Source organism: Hyalella azteca, unplaced genomic scaffold, assembly GCF_000764305.2.
Source record: "Hyalella azteca isolate HAZT.00-mixed unplaced genomic scaffold, Hazt_2.0.2 contig5199, whole genome shotgun sequence".
NCBI lineage: Eukaryota > Metazoa > Arthropoda > Malacostraca > Amphipoda > Hyalellidae > Hyalella > Hyalella azteca.
The window spans coordinates 100675-124087 of record NW_025935397.1 but is presented as its reverse complement, the minus strand read 5'-3'; the positions used below and the strand labels follow the sequence as shown (position 1 = coordinate 124087).

The following is a 23413-nucleotide window of genomic DNA, read 5'->3' as shown; positions in this document are numbered from 1 at the left end:
CACCACCCCCCATTCCATGGGGCGTGGTGAACGTAAAAATGGAGGTAGAGAGATGATTCTGCCACCAATGGAATCGTCAGAAAGTAAGCTTTAAGATGAGTATGAGCACCGGATAATGCCATGATTGGCCGCTTTACGTCAGGCGTTTCTTTTAGTTTGTCCAGCCCTGTAATTAAATCCCATAGACATTTGTTAAAGGGCCTAAAAACTGCCCTTCTTTGGGAAGCTGTCACGAAATCATTTTTCGACGTAGAGGGATGATTCTGGCACCGTTGAATACGTCAAAAAGTAAGCTTTAAGATGAGCCCAAGAAGTGGAAAACGCCAAAATTGAAAATTTTAGCCAGGTCGGTCCCCTTAAAACGTGATTAACATAATTTGCGTAGCTCATTTAAAAAAATTGCAGCTATTTTTGTATGACGGGGCAATAAAGGACACCCCTCAGGGCAATAAGGGACACCCCCTTGAAATACATGCACAGTACAACCTCTCTTAGCAAAAGCTTCAATTAATATAAAATCAACTAACAACAAATAATTTTGATTACATTTACCTTGCCCACCAAAAAAAAATTCACTTGACAAGTTAATGAAAAATTAATGCATCTTCAGTCATTACAAAATTGTGCATAGAATGTCATTGATAGAATTGTACACCAGGCAACATGGAATGTAAAGTAATTAACGCATTGGCCATGATGTGTGCCATATATCTACACGCTGTACTTCTCAGAATCCAAATGTGTACACATGTTGTACATGCCTATGACTATGAAAAATAAATATTTTTATAAAATCTTGTTACTCTTTCAAATTTAAAATTTCAATGATATAATTCAATAGGCATGTTAGGGAATGCTTTGAAGTCAACTAATGCTTAGAGAAATAGTTTTATTTTCAAATGCAATTAATACAAAAACTACAAAATTTGTGTCCATTGATGAAAGCAATAAATATATATACATATCTATCTTTGCATGAAAACAAAATAAAATATTATTTATTGATCTGAAACTACAACATTAGATGTTGCCAACTTCATTATATTGCATATGTGATTGAAAATCAATTATTGCACATGTATGGTTTTCCTTCACAGTCATCAAAATATTTTTTTACCCTTTGAGTTTCACCTTTGCTATGGCACTTCCCTCATTTGCTGAGAGCATGTTGTAGCATTCATGGCAGTGCATCCTGGTTTTAGTTCTAGTTGGTTCAATGAATGTGGGCTGTCCTCTTTCCCACTCGATAATTTGAGATCTACATCCTGATTTTACCCTCTGAGATGCTGCTTGTAACAGAAGCTTAAGACAATATATATGATGAATGATCTCTATAAGGTAAATATAACTGAACTAACAATGTAAATGCCCTCAATTTTATTCAGGATTATGAAAACCTGGACACCAATCTCTTTCCATAATCCATAGTAGTTTCCATGCATAATATATATCGTTCACAAAAAGCTATGAGATACCGGTAGTCATAATGTGTGCAATTATGACTCAAAACTAATGTAGATTACTTGCGTGCATCGCTCACAGTAATAAGTGATAACTTTGGGCGTTTTTCGGCAATATAAGACATAGATGCATGTCTTTGCTTGGTACACATTGCCCACAGTATTAGAAGTGATTACGATAAGCGTCGTGAGCCAATATGAGCCACAACAGGCATGGCTTCACTTGGCACACATCGCCAGGAATAATGATGAATTTCAACCCTGAGCAATGTGCACCAAATACGGTCACCAATTTTACGTGACACAATGACAGAACATATCCCTGCAAAGCTGCACACAACTTTTCTCATTGCTCTCTGCTGGGTAACTGAAGATATACAAGTTTGAACCTATCGCCTGTACGGCATTTGGGCCACAATCAGCAATTGCGGCCAATGCGTTAACCTAAACTATGATTTATTTCTCTGAAAAATATGATGGTTGCCACTGAAATATTCCTTTCTGTTTCAGGTATGTTTTTTACAATCATTTTTAGCACATTTTCTCATTTATGGAAAAAATGCACTATTGTGCTCACCATGTCTGTCTGTCTGTCCGTGTGTCTGTTCGTCCATCCGTGACCTCAAGTTTTTGTCAACAAGAAAATGCACTCTCTGTCACTCACTGCAGTGAGTACCAAGTTATATTTTTTGTTATAGTGAATTCACTTGACCCAATTAAAATGGTGCAAAATTACAATCTGTCCTGTAAGCTTACAGATATGGAAGAAATGCTATATGGCTGCTGATATGAAGCTTGCAGTGGACAAGGTCATTGTCAATGCTCAGTGGAATATAAATGGATACAGTAATATCACTTAAATAATACGGTAATGCATTGGTATGGTTATATCATATCAATCAAGGAAAAACAAGTAAAAATCATATGTAGATGTAATGTACACTCTGATGTTTCTGATGAGTACACTCTGCATGTTTCAAATGTTTCAAAATTAAGTTTTATTCCAAGTGCCCTTGATTACCCTGTTCCCAGGAGTAATTTTGGAAGCTTTTATTTTGTGTATAGCACTTTACAGATAGCAAATGAAATATTTTTGGAGATATACAATAGCCCATGCAAAAACTTGAAATGATACCCATCTCATTTGTGAAATGTTTCATGATAAGAAGTTATCAACAAACAATGCTCAAAACAGTCCCTTATTGCCCTGCTTGACAGTACCTATAATGGTTTTGATGCTTTCTATCACCCATACTGCCAGTATGGATGACTTTACAGTCTAAAACTGTACTGTAAAGCAAAACATTGGTAAAGGATCCTGAATTTGTTGCCCTGAAAATAAGAAGAATGACTGCTGCAGGTGGCCCCACAGTCATTCTGTGCCTTACACTTGTCTGTTTTGTCATGGAACCAGTTGATATTTTAGCTATTCTACCTTGAAATTATAAAATTAATTAGTCTAGGTATGTATTATTTTTAAAGACATATAGAATGCAGTCAGTGTGAGTATATTACCACATTTTCCTTAGCTTTGTTTAATGTCTGTCTGTCTGTCATCAAAAATTCTCACCTCAACATGTTGACTATGATTGCTTCATCTTGTACTATTATTTAATTTTTTGTACTGTTTTTAAACAGGGTTGCCAGACAGTCATTTTTTCCAGACAAATTTTGTGATTTAGTTTTTCTCAATTGCATTGACCATCTAAAATTTATGATAGGGTTACTTCCTAATTAAATTTTAAATACTGCAAAAAGAAAATGGATGGAAGTTTTATAGCGGAACCTACAAATAAACTGGTATATATTGAGTTATCAGCCTTTTTTGGCCTTTTTTGTTCTCGAATTTGGCAGCTTTTAGGCAACCTGAATTATGTACCACTACGTCCTGGAGAAATTACATTTTGTGGTATGCATATGTAATTATGTACCACTTCGGAGTCAACGTGTTAATTTAGAGCTCTTATGAACATCCTAGAAACTTGAAATTTGGCATTCATGCTTATGCTGCCTAACAATTCAAGATTTGATCATCATAACTAATAACTAAAAAAACTTGTAGAAAAAAAAATTAAAATAAAAATGAAAAAACTTGAAATTCACGTTTGGGAAAAATTCACATTTGGTTATTTTTCGAATATCCAGACTTGCCAACCCTGGAAATTAATTTGAATTGCTGAAATTGCTCAACTAAAAAGTAGCAAGCAAATAAATATAGAAATCATTTTTAAAAGCCACGTTTTCTTAATGGACAAAAAAGAAAAACATTTACTCCTACATAACATTAAAGTTATGTAAAATGTTATATAAAGTTATGTAAGAGTAAATGTTTTTCTTTTTTGTCTGTAAGGAAAACGTGGTTATTTATTAAAGTTTTTTTTTATTTGTTTTATTTTGAAAGCGGATTTTTTTTTTTTTTGCACACACTGTTTTTTAGAGACCATTTTGGTCTTTTTAAATGTTGCATAATTTAGCTTCCTAGTTGAAAACAATATGCAGCACAATCATGACAATTTTTGATGTTATACATTAGTAGAAGCCTAAATGTTTATTACTAATTTCAATGTGCTAAGTTCTATTCATCCAAAATTATAAGGAAAAAAATTAGAGGAATGAAATGAAAAAGCATTTCAAGATAGAATGTATTTAAACTTCTTGAAAAAATGTAAATATTGAAATTAGCAGGAAAATTTGTTGTGACAATTTTGTGTTTGAAAGGTTTTTTGAAACAAATTCTTTTACATGCACTAATTAAGTAATTTGAAAATAAAAATTCATGAAAATTCAAATACTTGACCAACCACAGATGAAATGGCACTCCTGAAACAATGGCTTAACCTCTGATCAATTCTAGATTGTGCATTGTGATGCACAAAAGCTCATGAAAGCTGGGAAATTTTTCAAGTTCCCCATTATTGTGGGACTTTCTCCATAAATGCAAGTTAGTACAGGCAATTTCAAAGTGCAATGTAGGAATTTTGAAATATTAACTGTTATACCAGTGGTTCCCAAAGTGGGCGATATCGCCCCACTAGGGGCGATGGAAAGATTTTGGGGGGCAGTAAAGAAAAAGAGGCGATAGGGGGGGGGTGCCGGCAGCCCGAAGTCAAAGTCAGAAGTTCCAACGTTTGTTTGACGATTTGTACACAACACGTGCAGCACATGACTCCCAGCGATGGTTTTTTCACCCAGAGCTGTTTTTAGCCCATTTTCTCATTTATGGAAAAAATGCACTATTGTGCTCGCCATGTCCGTCCGTCTATCTGTCCGCCTGTCTGTCCATCCAGGACTTCATGTTTTCGTTGACGAGAAAATGCGCTCTCTATCACTCACTGCAGTGAGTACTGGGTTATATTTTTTTAACCTCTCCTGGGTTTATGTCTCCGACAAATTAACGGCTGAGCTCACGGCCAATTTCCAAATTTAATGATCAAGGAATATCTCTCAAACTAATAAACTTAACTCGATGAAACTTGGTACACGTATTCATTAGGACCTAACGGTAATGTAAAGCCTGTGAAATTTTTTTTTTAATTTTGCCTTCAATTGTTTTTGCCATACTTATATGACAATACGGGCTGAATTCACAGTGATCAAGGAATTTCTTCCAAATTACTGAACAGACAAATTACTGAACAGACAGTCCCAACTACCGAACGGTGATGTTTAGCTCATGAAAATTTTTTTGATTGTGCCTTCGTTTGCGAGTTTCATTCGTGATTTAAACAGCAATATTTGCTTAAATTCGCAGTAATCAAGAAATTTCTTGCAAACTACTCAACAGATTTGAACGAAATTAAGTATTTTAATACCTAACCTCAGCAACGGTGATGTTTAGTTCGTTACAATTTTTTCGTTTTGCCTTCGTTTGTGAGTTATACGGCTATACGTAAACGGCTCTTGGTTAAATCAGCCGGTAGAAAAGCCGGTTGTTCCTCCTACATCTGTATAACTTGAGAATGAAAGCGAATAAGGAAGTGCGAAATCAAGAATGACGGTGAAATGAAGAAAAATCTCGCAAACGACGGTAAAATCAAAAAAATTTTTTAATCTTAAAAACACCATTGGGAAGTTAGGAATGTAAATTCAAAATTTCGTTCAAATCTGTTTGGTAGTTTGGAAGAAATTCTTTGATCACTGCAAATTTTGGCCTTTATCGCAATATAACTCACGAATGGAGGTAATATTTAAGAAATTTTCGCAAGCTAAACGTCACCGTTGAGTTCTGATGAATACATGTTCCAAGTTTTATTGAGCTGCGTTCATTAGTTTGGGTGATATTACTTGATAATTGAATTTGGAGATTGGTCGTGAGACCGGCCAAGAGTCCGGCCGTAAATTCGCCCGAGACGTCCTAGGTTTCTAGTGCTGAAACAGTTGAAACAGCTGAAAAACACTTTGGTTCACTAAAAGGGGTCCTAATTGTGAAAAACACATTTGTGTTTAACCTTTATCTTTCAAAATTGCAGCGAACTAAATTTTATAGAAAGAGGGGCATGATTTTATATGTGTCCGTGGGGGGTGCTAAAAATTCACTAGGGAGATAAAGGGGGCGCCAGCCTGAAAAAGTTTGAGAACCACTGAGTTATACTCATCATAAAAACAATATGACTATGACTTATGTAAATATGGGAAATTTTTATATATAAGCAGTGCAAACATCTAGTTTGGTGGCAGGATAAATTAATCTGAAATTGTTTGCCTTTGAAGACCAGTGACATGCTGCTTTGTATCTAATAGGTTTTTTCAATGTACCAGTCTAGTACCTCTGATGATGCTAGTACATGAATAAACCAATCATTCTCAAGTGATGATCAATGAATATTTTTTAAATCATCTCCCAGAACTCCCCTCAATTGCTCCGTCACTTTGTACACAAATTGAAGCTTCATTATTGAAATTATGAAGTAATTTTTGTATGAAGTAATTTTTGTATGAAGTAATTTTTGTATGAAGTAATTTTTGAAAAAATAAGTTTGATAATTATTTCAAGTAACATTCTCTTTATATGTGTATGTACCTGCTTCATGGTTGATGAAGCAAATGTATGGATCAGACAAATTTTTTTATCTGATTTAAGTTTATATCATAGTACCTAGTATCATTATTATGCGTGTTACAGTTGATTTTTATTACATTAAATTATTTCTGAAGATGCTTTTGTGTTATTTCTTCACTGATGTCAGGTCACCCTGTATGAAATAATTTATGGGAAATAAGTTTATATATCATATAAGTTGTCTAATATTATTAGACAACTTAGGTAAATAGACTTCCTTTTCTTGCTCTACATTGATGATATTGTTTCAGGAGTAAGCTGTGATGCGTGTCTCAAGGCAAATTTTCGTGGGCGCCGCTACAAGTGTCTGATCTGCTACGACTACGATTTATGTGCCTCATGTCATGAAGCCAAAGCCACTACCACTCGTCACACGACTGAGCATCCAATGCAGTGCATCTTAACACAACAAGATTTTGGTAAAATATATATGTCTGAATTTTTATCCTTAAATTCCCTAATTAACTTGCATAAGATTTTTAAAAATGTAACACTTAAATGCAGTTGTTTTTATTTGTTTAACACATTGTACTTTCCTATAAATGTTTATAATTGATAACCACTGTTTTGTGCAACAAGTTTTACAATTTTGCATGCATTTCAGACTTATTTTATGGTGGAGAAGGTGTGGGCAATGAACAGCCCCAGTCCCTGACATGTCCATTCTGTGGGCGACTGGGGTTCACGGAGCTCACATTGATGGAGCACACCACCGCAGAGCATCATGATACTAACACTGAAGTGGTGAGCTATCAATTAGTTGCTGCACTATGAAAACTTGCTTATGTATATTATATATATAAACATGTTATAACCTGTTTCTGGGTTTATCTTGAAATGCTATCTGTGATTGGCTGATGGGGGTTACAAAGCCCTAAGTATTTTTGATTGTACAGACCCAGGGACACATAACTATGAGTTTAAATGACTGTCTGTGTAGACATGGCCTTGTCTGATGAAAATTGATCATTTGTGTTGATATTTGATTCTTAAAGACGCATATTTTAAGCTTATTATTGGTTCTAAATGATCTTCTTTCTGATTTTGTGTTATATCCAAACATGTCAAGTACCTTCCACAATGGTTCAGTTTATCTTATAAATGTTATTCCTATTTTATTAAATTTAGAATTTGGCATAGACAAATGCCTACAATTTTATCAGCTACTGCAAGTTTGTCAGTTTCTATGTCTGTCGTATTACGCTCTAATACTTTATTGTTGCATAGGTTTGCCCCATCTGCGCCAGCGTCCCTGGGGGTGACCCCAACCATGTCACCGATGACTTCAACGCTCACATCACGTTTGACCATCGCGGTGGAGGTGGTGGAACCAGCATGGCATCTGCTGCTCCTTCCAGAGAACTGATATCCTTTTCTGCTGCTTCTGCATCTTTCATTTTATCACCAATGAACTTGCAGATGAATTTTCCTTTTTTTAAAGCTCATACGTGAAAGTTCAATCCCACTATTATTCTGATTTTAGGTCAACTGCAAGTTCAGAATTCATGCTTTGAATTATTAACATTATTAGAGAATTAGTTAGTTCTATTGAAGTTCTATTCTATTACTTAGTACCTAGTTGAAAGTTAATCATAGCCTATTAGGTGGCACCCATTGCCCAGTACAGCAGGTAGTTAGAATAAACAATATAATTGCTTCAAGCTCAGTGAATGTACGAAGTTTAATGTCTGCCTTCATAACAATTGCATGATTAACTAAAGGCAATTCATGACTGGAGCAATTATCATGACGGTTCTTGCTAATTTATTCTATTTGTCAATTTAACAGAAGTAGGTAAAAAAAACGAGTAAAGATCGTTTTTTTATTGTTGGACCATTGAATATATTGTTGAAATTCTTTTCACTGAGAATTCTTTCCACAATCGAATGGTAAAAGTCCCAGTTGGCTTAATTTTGATTCGATGCCATTCGAGATCTTATCTTTATTGCAATATGAATTGTCTTTGTCTTGAGATAATTTCTATAACTGCTGCTATTTATTGGTTTAATTTCATTCCAACCTCTCAAAAAACTTGAGTTCCTGACTTATGTGAATAACTTGATGTATTTAGTAGTATTATGTGTTGAATATGAGTCTTCCTTAACTGCGGTGCACGATGACAACAGCGTCAGCAGCAGACACACCACGAGCGTGCGCAGGATGCAGTACCCTGGCCGAGGACTGGGCAGGGCTGTACCCAGACGCAACCTCACCTTTGGGTTGGTTGCTTTTGACCATCTTATTTTCTATTATATTTATTTATGGTAACCTTCTGTCTATGTACGCATTAAATATAAATATTTATATTATTATGCAAGGAACTTGGCAGGGTTCTGTGCAGATGCAACCTCACCTTTGGGTTGGTTTCTTTTGACCATCTTATCTTTTATTATACTTGTTTCTGTTAATCTTCTGTCTATGTACGCATTTACTATTGGCATTATTATCCAAGGAACTTGGCAGGGTTCTGTCCACTTTCAACCTCTCCTTTGTGTCGGTTGAATTTGGTCTTAGATGGTCTCTAGTGAAAGTTTTACACCTCGTATCTTATATTGATATCTTGTTTGTAGTGAAATGTTTTCTTTTAACTTTGTCTATGGATGCATTGACCATCTAAAACTATTTGTTTCCAATTCCTGGCACTGATAGCTGCCATAGTTATAGAACGGGCTAGTTCTTTCTGTAAGAGGAAATTCACAATCGTTAATGCTGTTTCTTGGTTGACGCTTGGTCATGAGTTACTGCCAGTGAACAAAGAGATTGTAACCACAAGTTTGCTTTACATTAAATATTCTTTCATGACTAAGTATTATATGTCAGTAAATTTTGAACTGAATACAGCAAGCTTATTCTGAACCAGGAGTGCGCAGTAATGATGACATCGGTGCGCTCACTCCCATTGGAAGTGGAAAATTCCCAAATTAAAATTACACTCGTGCAACGTAGTATATATAGTGTACCGCAACAGCCATTTACTCCAGTCAATACTTCAGTCTTTTGAAAGTCGGTGTTCTTTGGAAATGCTTGATGCGTAATATCAAGCTCAATTACTTACATGTATTTTACGATTATTTCTTAACAAGTCTTTTTTTTTTTCTTAGGAGTAATTCATGCTTTATTTGAAGCTCAACCACTGACCTGTGTGTTACGATTATTCTTTTGAAAAAATTCTGTGTTCATCAGCCTCAAGTCATGCTTAAAATAAATCTCAACTACTTACATGTAACCATGACTGTTTCTTAATTGCAGGGCTCATTAGGAATAATTGATGCCCAAAATCAATCTCAACTTCTTACATGTGTTTCAGGATTATTTCTTTATGGTAATCTGGGTTTATTAGGAACGCTTTATGCTTATAATCAAGCCTTATTTACTTCTATTTTATGATGATTCATTATTGATTTGTCCAACAGGAGTGTCGGCAACGGGTTGTTCCCCAGTTCTCGTGGTGAAAGTATGGATCCAATAGCAGAGTTGTTATCACAGCTCACTGGTGTTAGAAGATCCACTGTGAGTATTGCAATGACGTCAACATAGCTTAAGTAATAATGTCACTTGTTTGCTTGAACCGCAAATTCACTAAAAACTTAGAAGCAGAGAATACTCCACAAAAATTCATACTATCGTTTTGCTGTCCAGCTCCATCGTCAGTTTGAAAATTCTAAAATTTTCAAACTGACGATGGAGCTGGCATTTTTTTTAAACATTTTTTTTAAAGATTGTATGGATTTTTGTGGAGTTTTCTTTGCTTTTTAGTTCTTAGCAACATAGCTTATTTATGTATGCAAGTTGGAGCCATTAGTTTAATTTCATACATAATTACAAGATCCATTTATGTTCTAAGAATGCTGGAAATGCATTTAGTTTATATTTTTAATATAGTACTACTCTGATTAACTTTTGATAGAAGTGGATGAAATACCCATTCATTGACTCACATCTATAGTTTAATATAAAGATTATTAATTTAAATAGGAATATTTATTATTATTGATTTATTTAACTGTCTTTCATCTTGTTATTTGGCGCACTGTTACTTGATTATTTCAAGGTTGTGGCTACCTTTTTACAACACTTCTCTTTAACTTCACTTCTTGTTTGTTTGTTTGTCTGTCTGTCTGTTACAAATCTTATAATCAAAATTTAACACACTTCTACTTATCCTATCGATCTTAAATTTTGCACACTTGCTTAAAGTTGGAGACAATGCAAGAATCAAATGACAAAATAAATGATTAAAAAAAATTTTTTTCAATGTTAACAAATTTAAAAAATAATTTTATCAGATTTAAATCTTATAACTGAAATTTGACACAATTTTACCTTTCCAATTGCTCTGAAATTTTGCACACTTATGTGAAGTCGGAGGCAATGTATGAATCAATTGACAGAATAAATAATAAAAAAAAAATTTATAAATAAAGAAATTGATAACTAATTTTTTTAATATTCGAAAAAAATGAGAAATTCATTGTACATATTTAACTTTCGAGACACTGCATTCTTTAGAAGCGTTGTTTTTAAAAAGTAATTTTTAAACATATATTATTCTATCTGCATTTCCTTGATTTTCATCAAAAACATTGGCATTGATGTCCTCTAAAACGAGTTATCGTTGTGAAGGTATCAACACGGCAGCAGCAACAACAGTGGCATCAGCTGAGCAATGAGGCAGAACGGCGGTCGACAAGGCGTGTTGTGGGACCGTCGTCAGGAGTAAGCAATGCCTTACGCGGGGGCGGCTCCTCTGCCAACAATGTCGCCCAAGCGCCAACGTCTGCCAACGGTAATGCTGCTGGTCAAGGGACAGCCACTGCAGCGCCAAACAGTTCTTCAGGTGAGATGCTGTGTGCTTATAGATATTTTTATATCTATAATGTCTACTGTAAGAAATTGGGGTCATTTGTCATCTTTCTTGTCATGTTAATGATAATAGTATCAGCAAATCCTAAATATGATTATTTGTAAATTTAATGCAAATAAATTGTTGCCGTTAACCAGGTATACCTTGGACCATACCTTAAACCATTAAAATACCTGATTTTGTAGCTCGAAAATCATTGTGATGATTTCTTTGCACAGCTGGTCTGCTGTACGGCAGCGTGGTAAGCAGCGGCACTGGAGGCGCCAGCGCAGAACAGGCGCGCGTTGTTGTAGAAGGAAATGGACCTTCAGCTGCTCTTGGAAGCGCCCTGGACCCTGCCTCATCCTCAGCATCTACTGCAGCGTCGGGATCTCAGTCACAATTCCTACTTTCAAGGTTCCTACTTCAACTATTTATACTCCTAAACCCGAGATGTGTAAATACAGAACAAATAGAATTATGGTATCCAAGGTTGGGCTAGCTATATTTTCAATAACTTGTCGTTTTTTTCTTTTTTATTCAGGCATTGATATAAATTTGACATGTTTTTAGTCTGAAATATATTATGGAGAGAAACCGCGTGAGCTCTGCTTGAATCCTTTGTATTCTTTCAATATTTCAGCCTGACATTTAATTGCTTGTACTTTCACTTTGGATTATACAGGATAACAGAGACCGAAGGCGAGCGCGAGACAACCGAGGAGAGTGAAGACCGCTGCTCATTTGCTCGTGAGTTGTTGTTGTCGATGTTGGCAGTGCAGCCTTCTTCGTCAGCAAGCCTGACTTCTAAAACAACTCCGCCTGCGCTAGAAGAAGCTCCTTCAGGATCCATCTCTGCTGGCGATGGGTCTTCTGAAGCAGCTCCCACGAATGCTGAAAATGAAGTCACTGTCACTGTAGACGCTGCAACGCAAACGACATCACCACCAGTCCCAACCTACTTGCCTTCTAAACCAAGCATACCCTGCCCTCCTCAACCTCAGCAACAGCAACCATCACTACCACCACAACAGCTCTTCAAGGGCGCTCGACCACAGAAGCTTGGCCCGGGACGCGCAAACACAACTGGCGCCATCACGAAAGCCTCCAGTGGGGTTACTGCAGTCAATTTTGTGTCTCTGGCCAACCGAAACTCTGCGGGTTTAGGTGGGGGTGGCAGTGCTGGCCGCAGCAGCGGCAACCCGCATGCTGTCGGTAACGGCGGGTCCGGTAGCGCCGGCGGGAATAACAATCTCGATGGCGCGCCTGGTCAAAATCGACGTAAAATGGTGCGAGGAAGCGCAGAATCACGTGCTAACGAACCGCCACCTCCCCATTAATACTAACTAATTATTTCTAGTCAAGTCTTAACGTTACGCTCACACGACGCTTGCTGCCTCGCTTGTAAGAACTACATCTCCGCGTCTTTTTACTCACTTGTTTATTTCAAACTTCTTATTTTGCTTGAGCTCCGAGCATTCGGGGGCTATGGAGTCTCTCCCACCTGATGTCAAGCCACGTCCTTCATTTTCTTCCTATCTGTACCATAGACCTCGCTTCTCCATGATTTAGTCAATGACCAATGTTGTTTAGTCGAAGGTATTAAAACGATTTCTTTTCCTACAGAAGTTTGATGTTGATTATTTCCGTCAACTATAAATTTTACCTAATATTTCACCAACTCCTGGTCTGGGATTGGGCTCTATGTAATTTATTGTGATGCAATTCTACCCGCATTTTCTTTCATAATTGGAATTCCGAGAATTCCTGGTTTGTTCAACATTGACGTGTATTTCATCCCGATTTTACTCAGTGCTTCTATTGCGGCATTTATTTCACACCACTCTAATACCTAGCGTCTAAATTGGCTTTATTGCTACATAGACGTACTTCACGGGACTATATTTCAATGGTTAGCTGAAGTACTCCGAAATTGATGGAACGAAGAGCTATTGATCTCGTGCAGAATCCTGTAGTGTTATGTCAAATTTCTTTCGAACTATAGTATAAATATATCCCTCGTATTGCAGCACCATTGTAGTAGCTTAGCTTTTACGATTGAAGGTTTGGGTAATCAGAACTTCATTATGTCTCATCAAAACCAAATATCTCGTACAAAGTGCAAAATTTAATTAATAAAGCTATGAAATTATTTATAACACTTCATGGGCTACCCATTGTTAGCGGAAAAAGTCACCCATGATTTATTTATTGGTATATATGACATACGTTTCCACAGCTGTGTTAAATTATTCTCATTTATATGTTTAATGATGAACTAATTTTCGCTTCAAAATTTCAGTTGAGAGTCAGATCTATAATTTTTTAATAATATTATGAATAAAGTTTATTCTTCATTTCATCTCTCTGCTTATGTATGGCTCCTTCAACTAACACCCTTTGATTTCTTTTTTTATCTACTAAACGAGACCAACTTTTGAACAAATACATAAAGGGAATCATACATGGTTCAGGCATCATTCAATACGTATCTTATCCCTTTGTTCAGTAATGTTTTTTTTTTTTACTGTGCCCCTTCAGGTGAACTGTACTCTTGCTACGGGCTTGTTAACACCCATGTCCTGGTATTTCTTATGAACATCTTCTATTGTTCGATGGTAAACGATTGATGTCTGCTCGTGAAAATACTTCTTGAATATAACAAGTTTTTGCGGTTATTAAATAATGTCCTCGTAGCGTCTCTGGCTAAGTTTAGTCAAGGGTCTAGGGAATGGGACACTTTGATCAATATCGTTTCACTTCTTAATTAAAGAGCACTTCTGTTAGGGAAAGCATCTGTGAGGCTTAAATATGGCTCGCTGTGTCAGGAAATGAGTTGAGTAAATAGAGATTTTTAAAATTTTGACGAATATGTTTTTTTTTTTTTGGCGGCTTAGTGGTGATGGCGGCTTTGCTGTATTTTTGGTATCAAAAATATGTTAATTTTTGTAATTAATAATCTCGTCTACAGTCACGTTCGCGCTTGACACCTACTAATACTACTACTTTCACGTTCGCTCCTTTATGGTTGTTGAGTACATTTCATCTCGTCACTTCTTGAACTATTTAGTCTTAGCTCTGTTATGCATCATCTTGATATTGCTGGAAAATTTTGTTTATTGAAGTTTTTAGGATTATCTTCCATAAAGTTGACTCATGATTTGCAGTGTGGGAATTGCTGTGGGAGCCTCGCCTCAGGCCGCTGATTAACGTTACTTGATCGCTTCATGGTAATTTCAACGTGGCGTCTCGATATTCAGTGCATCTAGAAATGGGATTTTTCTCCCTTATTTGTTATATGATAAGAATTGCGATTTCTTCTATTTGTTATACCCTTCAAACTTCTGACGCCGCTGCTACCGTTACTGCTGACATATTGAAGTGAACAGGAATTTGTCGTGGCCATTCAAGCTATGGTATTACACGCTGAACAACAGAGCAATATTCAGTTCGAGTCAGCGGTAGCAGCGTGTTCCTAAATCCTTGTTGAAATATATTTATTTAATCTGCTCTGTTTCATCATCTATGCGAGGCACTGCTGTGTCATGCGTCGCAGTTACTCGCAATTGTTCTGATAGGGCAACAGCGAGTTGGTGATCTAATTTGAAGTTATATTTCTATCCTGCAATTGAAACTATTTATTACCTTACGAAGGTATTCGAATCCATTACCATCATTAACACTAATTTTCTCATTATCTTGCACGTGTAATAATTTTTGTAGGAATTCGAGTGAACGCTTGCACTTTTCGGGCCGCTTTTCTTCTCTCTATTTGCGTGACCGTTGACCCGTTGTCAAAATGATATCGCTATCGTCAATGGCACTTGAGTCGCCACCTATTAAGCATTGCTCAGAACTCGTCGCTCGTCAATGAAAAGATTATAATTCTGCAATTTGTACTGCTTTATTCCCTTCTAAGAATTACTGTGCTATTTAGGTCTTGCAATAAAGATTTGTATTGAAGGCTGGCAACCAATGTACTAAGGTGACTTGGGTGTCATTAACGGTAGTGCAGCTGAGGACGTGTTTCAGGTGTTTTATTGTGGTTATATTTCCAGTTTATGTGAACGAAGAGCCTACGTGTTCTTGGAAGATTGGCATTTGTTGTCTTCGTATTTGAAACTAAATACACATGTTAATAGGTCAGTAATCGAGAAAGTGTTTGAAAGCCATCAAAATCAATGTAAAAGTAATGACAAAATTATTTCAGAACGCGTGGCTTATGCTTAGTTGCACATTTATCCTGTGCACCATTAGCAAATCAACACGAGATTATAAAGATAAGACTTTAATTTATTCTCGTATTCGCTTCATTTTTATCTCTGGGAAGCCTTTTGCGGCAAAAAGTTTGACATCAGTTTCTATATTTTCTGGGACAACTGTACCTGTGAGCCCTGTACATGCTCGCGAGCGATCTCTTTTATCCGGTTAGGTATTCGGGTCCAGATTCATTACAGTTTCAGAGATGTTACAAAGTGCGATTGACCGAACTTTAATAAATTCGGTGAATCTGCTCCAAGGGTAAAAAGATGCCAGGCAATCGTAAAACCATCGGATGTGCAACACGATACAAGCGTGCGTACGAGAAGTATCGGAACCATTCACCCTCTGCATTCAATAGTTTCAGACATAGAATGTTCTTTTGAGCTTTGGGCTGCTCTCGCATACTCTATTGCGTAAAGTGTTTTTGGTGTTACCTTGTCTATTTACTGTCCCTTGAGACCGTCTAGCTTTCCGGACGTTCCCGACTTGCCATAAGTTTAAGATTTACAAAGCGATATTTCTGAAACGATGTTCACGAACCTTCTGTCGAGGGGCTAGCTTTGAAGAGTCTTCAGAGCTCCTTTAACTTCAAATAAGAGACAGAGAAGGGCCTTCACGAACCCACTATGGCGGTGGTGCTTTCATATAGTTGTCGATTCTGATGTATTTTGTAAAGATCTTCGAGACCAGGAAACGAAGCATTATGTCTAGAAAGTTACACTTGATATAATCTTTTTTTCTCGCGCATGAATACGTTTCAGTTTAGTCATCTTTCGACGTCTCGACTGTCGAAAGTGTTTGAGCGGCTTCATGCCAGTATATATTATCTCTTAGCTGTGCTGTTACATAGAATTTTCGAATGTTTGCTGCGCTGAGAGACATGACTCTCGCCTGCTCGGTTGTTGTTCTGAAGTACAGTGTGTATATTGCTAGTGTACATAGTTGCAGAGTGACTCTGTATGATCCTCCAATATATGCTAAAGTATCATGTTGTATTTCAATCCTTCTCATGTGCTGTTAATGGGTAAGTAAAACGCTTGTCAGGAATACATTTTGGCCATTTCGTAAAAAATTGGATTAATTGTCTTTCATACGTACTTTTCTCTTACAATTGTTGGACCGAAAATAGTCTCATGATCGCTTAGAATCTTACATCTCCAAGCTCCGTGCAAGTTACTAGTATTTCGCTCTGATTTCAAAAGAAACTAGTGCCCATTGCACATGCTAAAATTTCTGACACTGAAATGGAAGACGCAGTCTAGACTCCTGCGTTTGGTATTTTTTTTAATACGAGACGAGACTACAGGCTCTGTCCCGATTCGCAATAAAAACCGGGACAATTTTCAGCCTTCCGTTGGAATTCCGGGACGATACCGAGACGAGACGAGACGTCCCGGTTAAAATAGGTACCTTAAAATTTCCCGGAATTTACAGATGTCTCGTTTCAAATCTGTCTGTCTCGTCCCGGTTCATAATTTACCGGGACAGAAGTTTTAAAGTCCGGGACAGAATTCTTGTCTCGGTTCATACGTTTATTCCGGGACAAATTTTACCCTCTGTCCCGTTATTTTTTCCCGGAATTTTCTCGGCTCGTTTCGTCTGTCCCGGTTCATTTCGAGAAAATTATTTCGAGACGCAGGAGTCTAATGACGCACTCTTCTACATGGTGATTCACAGACCTGTCCTGATTCGAAAGCTCAATAAACAGAGAGAACTAGTGGAGAAATCATTGCAACATGAATTATATTAAAAAATACATTACCTGAATTTTTCTATAGCTTAATTTTATTGATGACATCAGAGATATTACGGCCCCATTATCAATGCATTCAGTTAATCGAATTTTTAAGTTCCGTTCACCTCGCTGAAGCGTATTGACGGGTATATTGGCGATGGCTTGGCGTATGTTGTTCTTCAAATGAAGTAGGGTCCTTGGACAGTCATTGTAAACAATTGATTTAAGATAATCCCATAAAAAATCAAACGGAGCCAAATCGGCTTATCGGGCCTGCCAAACGTCAACTAAGAAGGATATGCTCTCTGCAAAATGTCTCTGAAGATACTTTGAACATCGCACTGTGTGGGCCGTGGCTCCGTTCTGTTGGAACCAGACATCCGTGCCGTTCATTTCAGCTAGTTTCGGCAAAAAAGCGTCAATCATTTCCTTGGAACGAGCTGCATTCACCTTTATTGTGCCTTCGTTTTCTTCAAAGAAATAAGGGCCTTATCTGTAACCACTGAAAATAATGGCCCAGTGGTTACAGTTCAGAGTACCAAGATTGTCGCAGAGAGGTGCGGGTTCGATCCCAGCTCTGTGCGCCAGTTTCTGGTCAGAATCGGCAAGGAGGCCGGGCGGTTAAAGCACAGCAGAATTTGTAGCCATGAGTTGCGAGTTCGAGACTGCAACAAGCTGTGAATGTTCTGCGATGTTAAGAATCGGCGACAGGCCTACGGCCTAATAAACGCTGACACCGTTATTATTATTATTAATATATGCAGATAGAGATAGGATAATGGAACCCCTATTAGAGAAGTACGCCTAGACAGCAAACGCACGCTGCGCATTTTCCCAATGCATAATGGCAACTGACTAGGAAGGACACAAAACTTCATGACCTTGTCTTTCATATTATATACTTTTCGCACGTGTCCCTACAACATCTGGCTGCTTGACGCAAAATACAAAACAGGACGTTTTCGTGAATCACCTTGTAGGACTCTCACGTCCTAAATGGAGTCTACCATGGTTGATTAATATGTATTAATTCAACCATGGAGTCTACCTTCCTCGCCCTGTTCTGACTCCTGTTCACAACCTGTTCAACTTTACAAACGAGAAAGTATTAATAATAATAATAATAATAATAGCGGTTTCAGCGTTATTAGGCCGTAGGCCTGTCGCCGATTCTTAACATCGCGGAACATTCACAGCATTTTGCGGTCTCGAACTCGCAACTCACTGCTATAATTCTGCTGTGCTTAACCGCCCGGCCTCCTCGCCGATTCTGACCAGAAACTGGCGCACAGAGCTGGGATCGAACCCGTGCCTCTCTGCGTCAATCTTGGTATTCTGAACTTTAACCACTGGGCCACCCGGATTGGGAGTAAAAAATTCGAATTTCGGAGTAAAAAATCCGTGCTATTTTTTTTATATTAATCAGTCTCTGCAGCCAGAGGCCAGTTACTCGAAAGCAATTAAATAACCCTTCCCGCTCAAATAGAGTTTCGACTCTGCAGCCTCTAATTTAGATTTTTCCAAATAAAAAATTAAATACATGCTCTAATTCATCCGATTTCAGGTTAGCCTGTAGAATTTTTTTCGTATTGCTACTTGGTCGAGTTACGGAAAGCTAACCTGAGCTAAATTATTAGCAAGAATAAGTTCAGTACATTGAAAGGAAGGAGAGAAAAAAATCAGTTACTCTCTCTACTCCGAATAATAAATTGAAATGGGGATTTATCTACATTCTAAACCCCTCCGTCTCATAACTACGCAATTTACATCAGTTTTTTGTAATTTCTTTGTTATTTTTGTTCATTTGTTATGTGTTGTGTACTCTTATGAGAAAAAATAATAAAAATGATTATAAAAACTCTCAATGAAATCAATATTTTAGTTAGTTTGTTTTATTTGGATCAGTTAAGAATATTATAATTCCAGAGACTGCAAGCATAGGCGACGAAATGGCTGCCTTTTATCCGGTTCCAATATAATCATAATCAAGCTATGTGAATTCAGTCACAATCCTTTTTTCTCCTATTCAGAGGCGCTTTCGAAATTTAGGTGGCAGAACAGTTGTGGGGTTAAGTTACTGTTATTGTAATAAGAGGTCATTTGTGTGGTCACATTGTTGTGTGGGCCATCAAATGGGATCAGAATTAGTGCCATACCTCTGGGCTTAAAGTGTCAAAGCTGTGGCCTGAGATTCTTAGATATATAGACTGCGCAACTTATAGAATAGAAGTTTAGGCACTGAAGAAGAAACTTGCACCACATTGCAGGTAGCCACGCCTCGTACTCAATCGACAATTCTACGGACCCGCCAGCGAACTCGCGCAACTCGGACACTCATAATTCCTTCAATACTTAACGGATCTGTATGAATTTTGAAATGTGAGTATTAATTATCGATACGCTGCCACAGGAATTGTTACAGATTTTTACGTGAATTATTTTGTAATTAAAACCAATGAAAGTATTTTTTAAGCAACTGGAACACTCATAATTCCTTCAATACTTAACGGATCTGTATGAATTTTGGATGTGAGTATTAATTATCGATAAGCTGCCGCAGGAATTTTTACAGATTTTTACACGAATTATTTTTTAATTAAAACCAATAAACGTATTTTTTAAGCAACTGGGACACTCATAATTCCTTCAATACTTAACGGATCTGCTCGAATTTTGGAGTGTGATCTGCTCGAATTTTGGAGGCGCTTTGCAGAGGCTGCAAAGCGCCTCTGCATGCGCTTTGAGGCACTTGATTCTCGTGTATTGCCCCTAGTGTGAACGGGCCTTTATACTTAATTGACCTCGTGACACATGCCTTATAAATGTTCATACGCACATTTATATAGTTTGCCACTACCTTCTGCTACGTAGTAGTATTGCCTTTTAATTATTGATACTCTACCGCAGCAATTATATACAGATTTTTCATGAATTATTTCCTAACCTAATCTGACTGGCGGAAGAAGTTAAAGATAAAATATCAATGAAAAATAACTTGAAAATTTTACTCAAGATTATTTAATTTTACATTTATGAGGAGTAAACAAATGTTGTTACAATTATTAATATTTTTTATGTTTGCCAGAACTTTGTCTACATTTTACGTCCTTTGAACATTCATTCATTTGCTAATCATGTATAAAAATGTGAATGGCTCCATTAACCGTTCCGTATTGGGTTCTTCATTCGGAATGATGCAATTTCATTTACGAAAGCATTTACTAAAAATAGTATTTCCGTAGAAGAAGAAGTCGATAGAAACGTGTCGGTTGATTCATGTCACAGCGCGCGTCTTGTTGAGAGTCTAGAGGTAGCCTATATTCTCTGTTGTGTCATCGATTGTAATGGCCGATGTAACAAAGGTGATTAACAATTTGACATTTTTCTGTGTTTTTAGGCAGAACTTATTTAGTTCGACATATTATAGGACAATTCTAAATAACACAGGCGATCGCGAAATCCCGAGCTCACGGTTCACCGGTGTCACTGTCAAAATCGAATGATTAATTTTTCGAAAGCTGGAGATAGTAGCTTGTAAAATTAATTTTATTTCATTAAAGATTTCGTTGTGATTTAATTTCTTAACGCCCTGATTGCAATATCCTACTTCTAATTGCTACTATTAATTAAAATATTTAGCGGATGCAACTGGGACTTGGGAGTGCGTTCATGCTAAATCATACTCTCTTACATCATCCTAGCTACTCAGAGTCATAGGATAAGGATTGAACTTCAAAGGCATAGTAGTGTCAGTCTGTCAGAGTAGAGACTTTTTAGACTATTCTCTTTTGAGTTTTGAGCTTGAATGCAATTGATATACCAGCAAACTGAGTACCTAGGGCCTAGGCTAAAGACTAAAGCGTTATGAAAAAGCATAATAATATGTATAGGCCTATTTAATAAAATTTTTAACTATTGATCAAGCTTTGAGATATAGGTAACTAGGGAATAATCAAAAATGAACTTAGGCCTATTTCTAAAAAAATCTCTTCTTTGCCATCAGATTTGGAATTTTCATACTTGAAAAGTCTTGAATTAATGAATTCTTGCAGGCTGCAGCTCCAATGTGCAATGCAACAATTTTTTTATAGTACATTTGGAATCTTGCAGCCATCCAGCCAAATTGTACTGTTGTGCACTTGTGTTAACAATTTGATAGCTTAGTGATTAGTAGGGTAAACGCGGTATATTCCGACACTTTAAGGACGCATCGAGAAATGAAAAACTATAAAAAAAAACAGTATGCGTTACGTAAGTTCTGTTGCCTTCACATGACTCTCAAAACACTTCACTACGCGTCAGCAACGATGAAACGTCACAAAATGTTGCCATATTTATTAAAAAGCCTTTAGAATGGAAACCTACCAAATCCCTATATTCCGTCACTTTGTGTGGCAACATCCGACACGTGGTGAGTCGTATTGCGTCAGCGCTTCAAATTTAACTGATACGTATTGCCGACATCCACGTGTTCGAATTCCGTTTGCTGTGTGAGCTGTATTGGGATACAACACGGCTTTGAATTAGAACACTAACGAATATTGAACACTACTTAATTACGTTTTAATTAACAGCTATTAGGCTTTTAATTAAGCAAATTTCAATTTTTGTACAAAGCTTTGAACGATCTGTGTGTGTCCAATTCAAGTTGTGTCGGAATTAGTTTTCATGTGTCGAAATCCAACATCTCAACTTAATCATCTATTAATTTATTTACGACTTGAAATCAGCGAATACAAGTATACTTAAAGGATTCCTAATATATTCACAGACGTATTTAAAAGTCTCAAACCATAATATTCTTCCTATAAAAACAGTTATTCACTATTTGGTAGAGCCATGTCAACTGTCAAATTTGACACATTTTTCGATGATCTCACCACGTGGCATGCATTGTCTCTCTTTGGATCTCAATATTTTCCCACTAGATGGCCAAGACCTAGTGTTTTTGCAGTATTTCGACACGCAAATGTATGACGTCACCATTTCAACCATCAATGAACGCATGGAACTAAAACAAAGCTTAATATAAAGGAAAAACTAGAGAAGTGACGGAATTACCTACGATGTCGGAATATACCGCGTTTACCCTAGGTAAATAATTCATCTAGACAAATAGGAATAGCAGAAAAAATTGTGGCTCTGAAACATGAAAATGGCAGGGAAGCTCAACTCAAGTCTCAAGTTATGGCTTGAAAGGTGGACAGGTAGTAGCTACATACCCATTAATTACCCATACCAATACACATAGTATTAATATTCCACACAGACCACACCAGTTTGGTATTTGCACTTTGCCATGATGAATTGCATTATTGCATTTTGGATGCAGTCATTAAGCAGGATATTTTTGCAGGAGGTTATTACTAAACTGCATAAATTCCAAATTATTTGCAATGATATATTGGTGGAAAGCAATATTTTCAATCACAACCATAATACATAGGGTAAACACACCATATTCTGACACTTTAAGGATGTAGCAAGAAATGAATGGCTATAAAAAGATCACCGTATTGGCAACTCGAGTTCTGATTGCTTTACGTCACTCTCAAAACACAACACTAGGTGCCAGTCTGCTTTGCCACTATGGGTGCCAGCAATGATGAAACATCATAAATTGTTGCCATATTTATTTAAAAGCCTTTAGAATTGAAAATCTACAAAATTGCTGATTTGCTGAATCCCGGTGCTGTTTGTGACTAAATTCAGCATATTCGGAAATTGACTAATTCCGATGTCACTGAAATGCGCAGTGTGATGTCCATAGACTTGTGGAGAGAGGACTCCAAAACCATAATTTGTAATTCCCATGCCCTGTGTGAGCCATGGTCATTGGTCAGGAAGATGTGCCAGGTGCGTGGGAATTTATATTGTCATTTTAACGATCTGCGCGGTGCGCCGTACTGTGCCGGTAAAAAAAATGTGCTGTGCGCCGTACTTATAGAAAGCTAAAATAGTTTGAATATGGACGCGGGGCAGCGCAAATTACGTAATCACACTGACCGTACCCACAAACGTGTATCCGCATTGTGTTGTGGTTGGATATGAGC

The 23413-nt window shown here is 37.1% G+C and overlaps 1 protein-coding gene across 1 annotated transcript in view; it reads left to right on the top strand.

The window, feature by feature from the left end:
* The window catches only part of LOC108681063 (E3 ubiquitin-protein ligase KCMF1), a 20803-nt gene extending 4190 nt beyond the window's left edge, over positions 1 to 16613 (top strand). The window contains exons 2-9 of the mRNA XM_018170031.2: positions 6771 to 6938; positions 7124 to 7263; positions 7747 to 7884; positions 8635 to 8738; positions 9933 to 10029; positions 11143 to 11356; positions 11602 to 11779; positions 12048 to 16613. Of these exons, the coding sequence (XP_018025520.1) occupies positions 6771 to 6938; positions 7124 to 7263; positions 7747 to 7884; positions 8635 to 8738; positions 9933 to 10029; positions 11143 to 11356; positions 11602 to 11779; positions 12048 to 12702 (1694 nt within the window). The 3' untranslated portion in view covers positions 12703 to 16613. The remainder of the gene's footprint in view (positions 1 to 6770; positions 6939 to 7123; positions 7264 to 7746; positions 7885 to 8634; positions 8739 to 9932; positions 10030 to 11142; positions 11357 to 11601; positions 11780 to 12047) is intronic.
* Positions 16614 to 23413: the final 6800 nt, after the last annotated feature.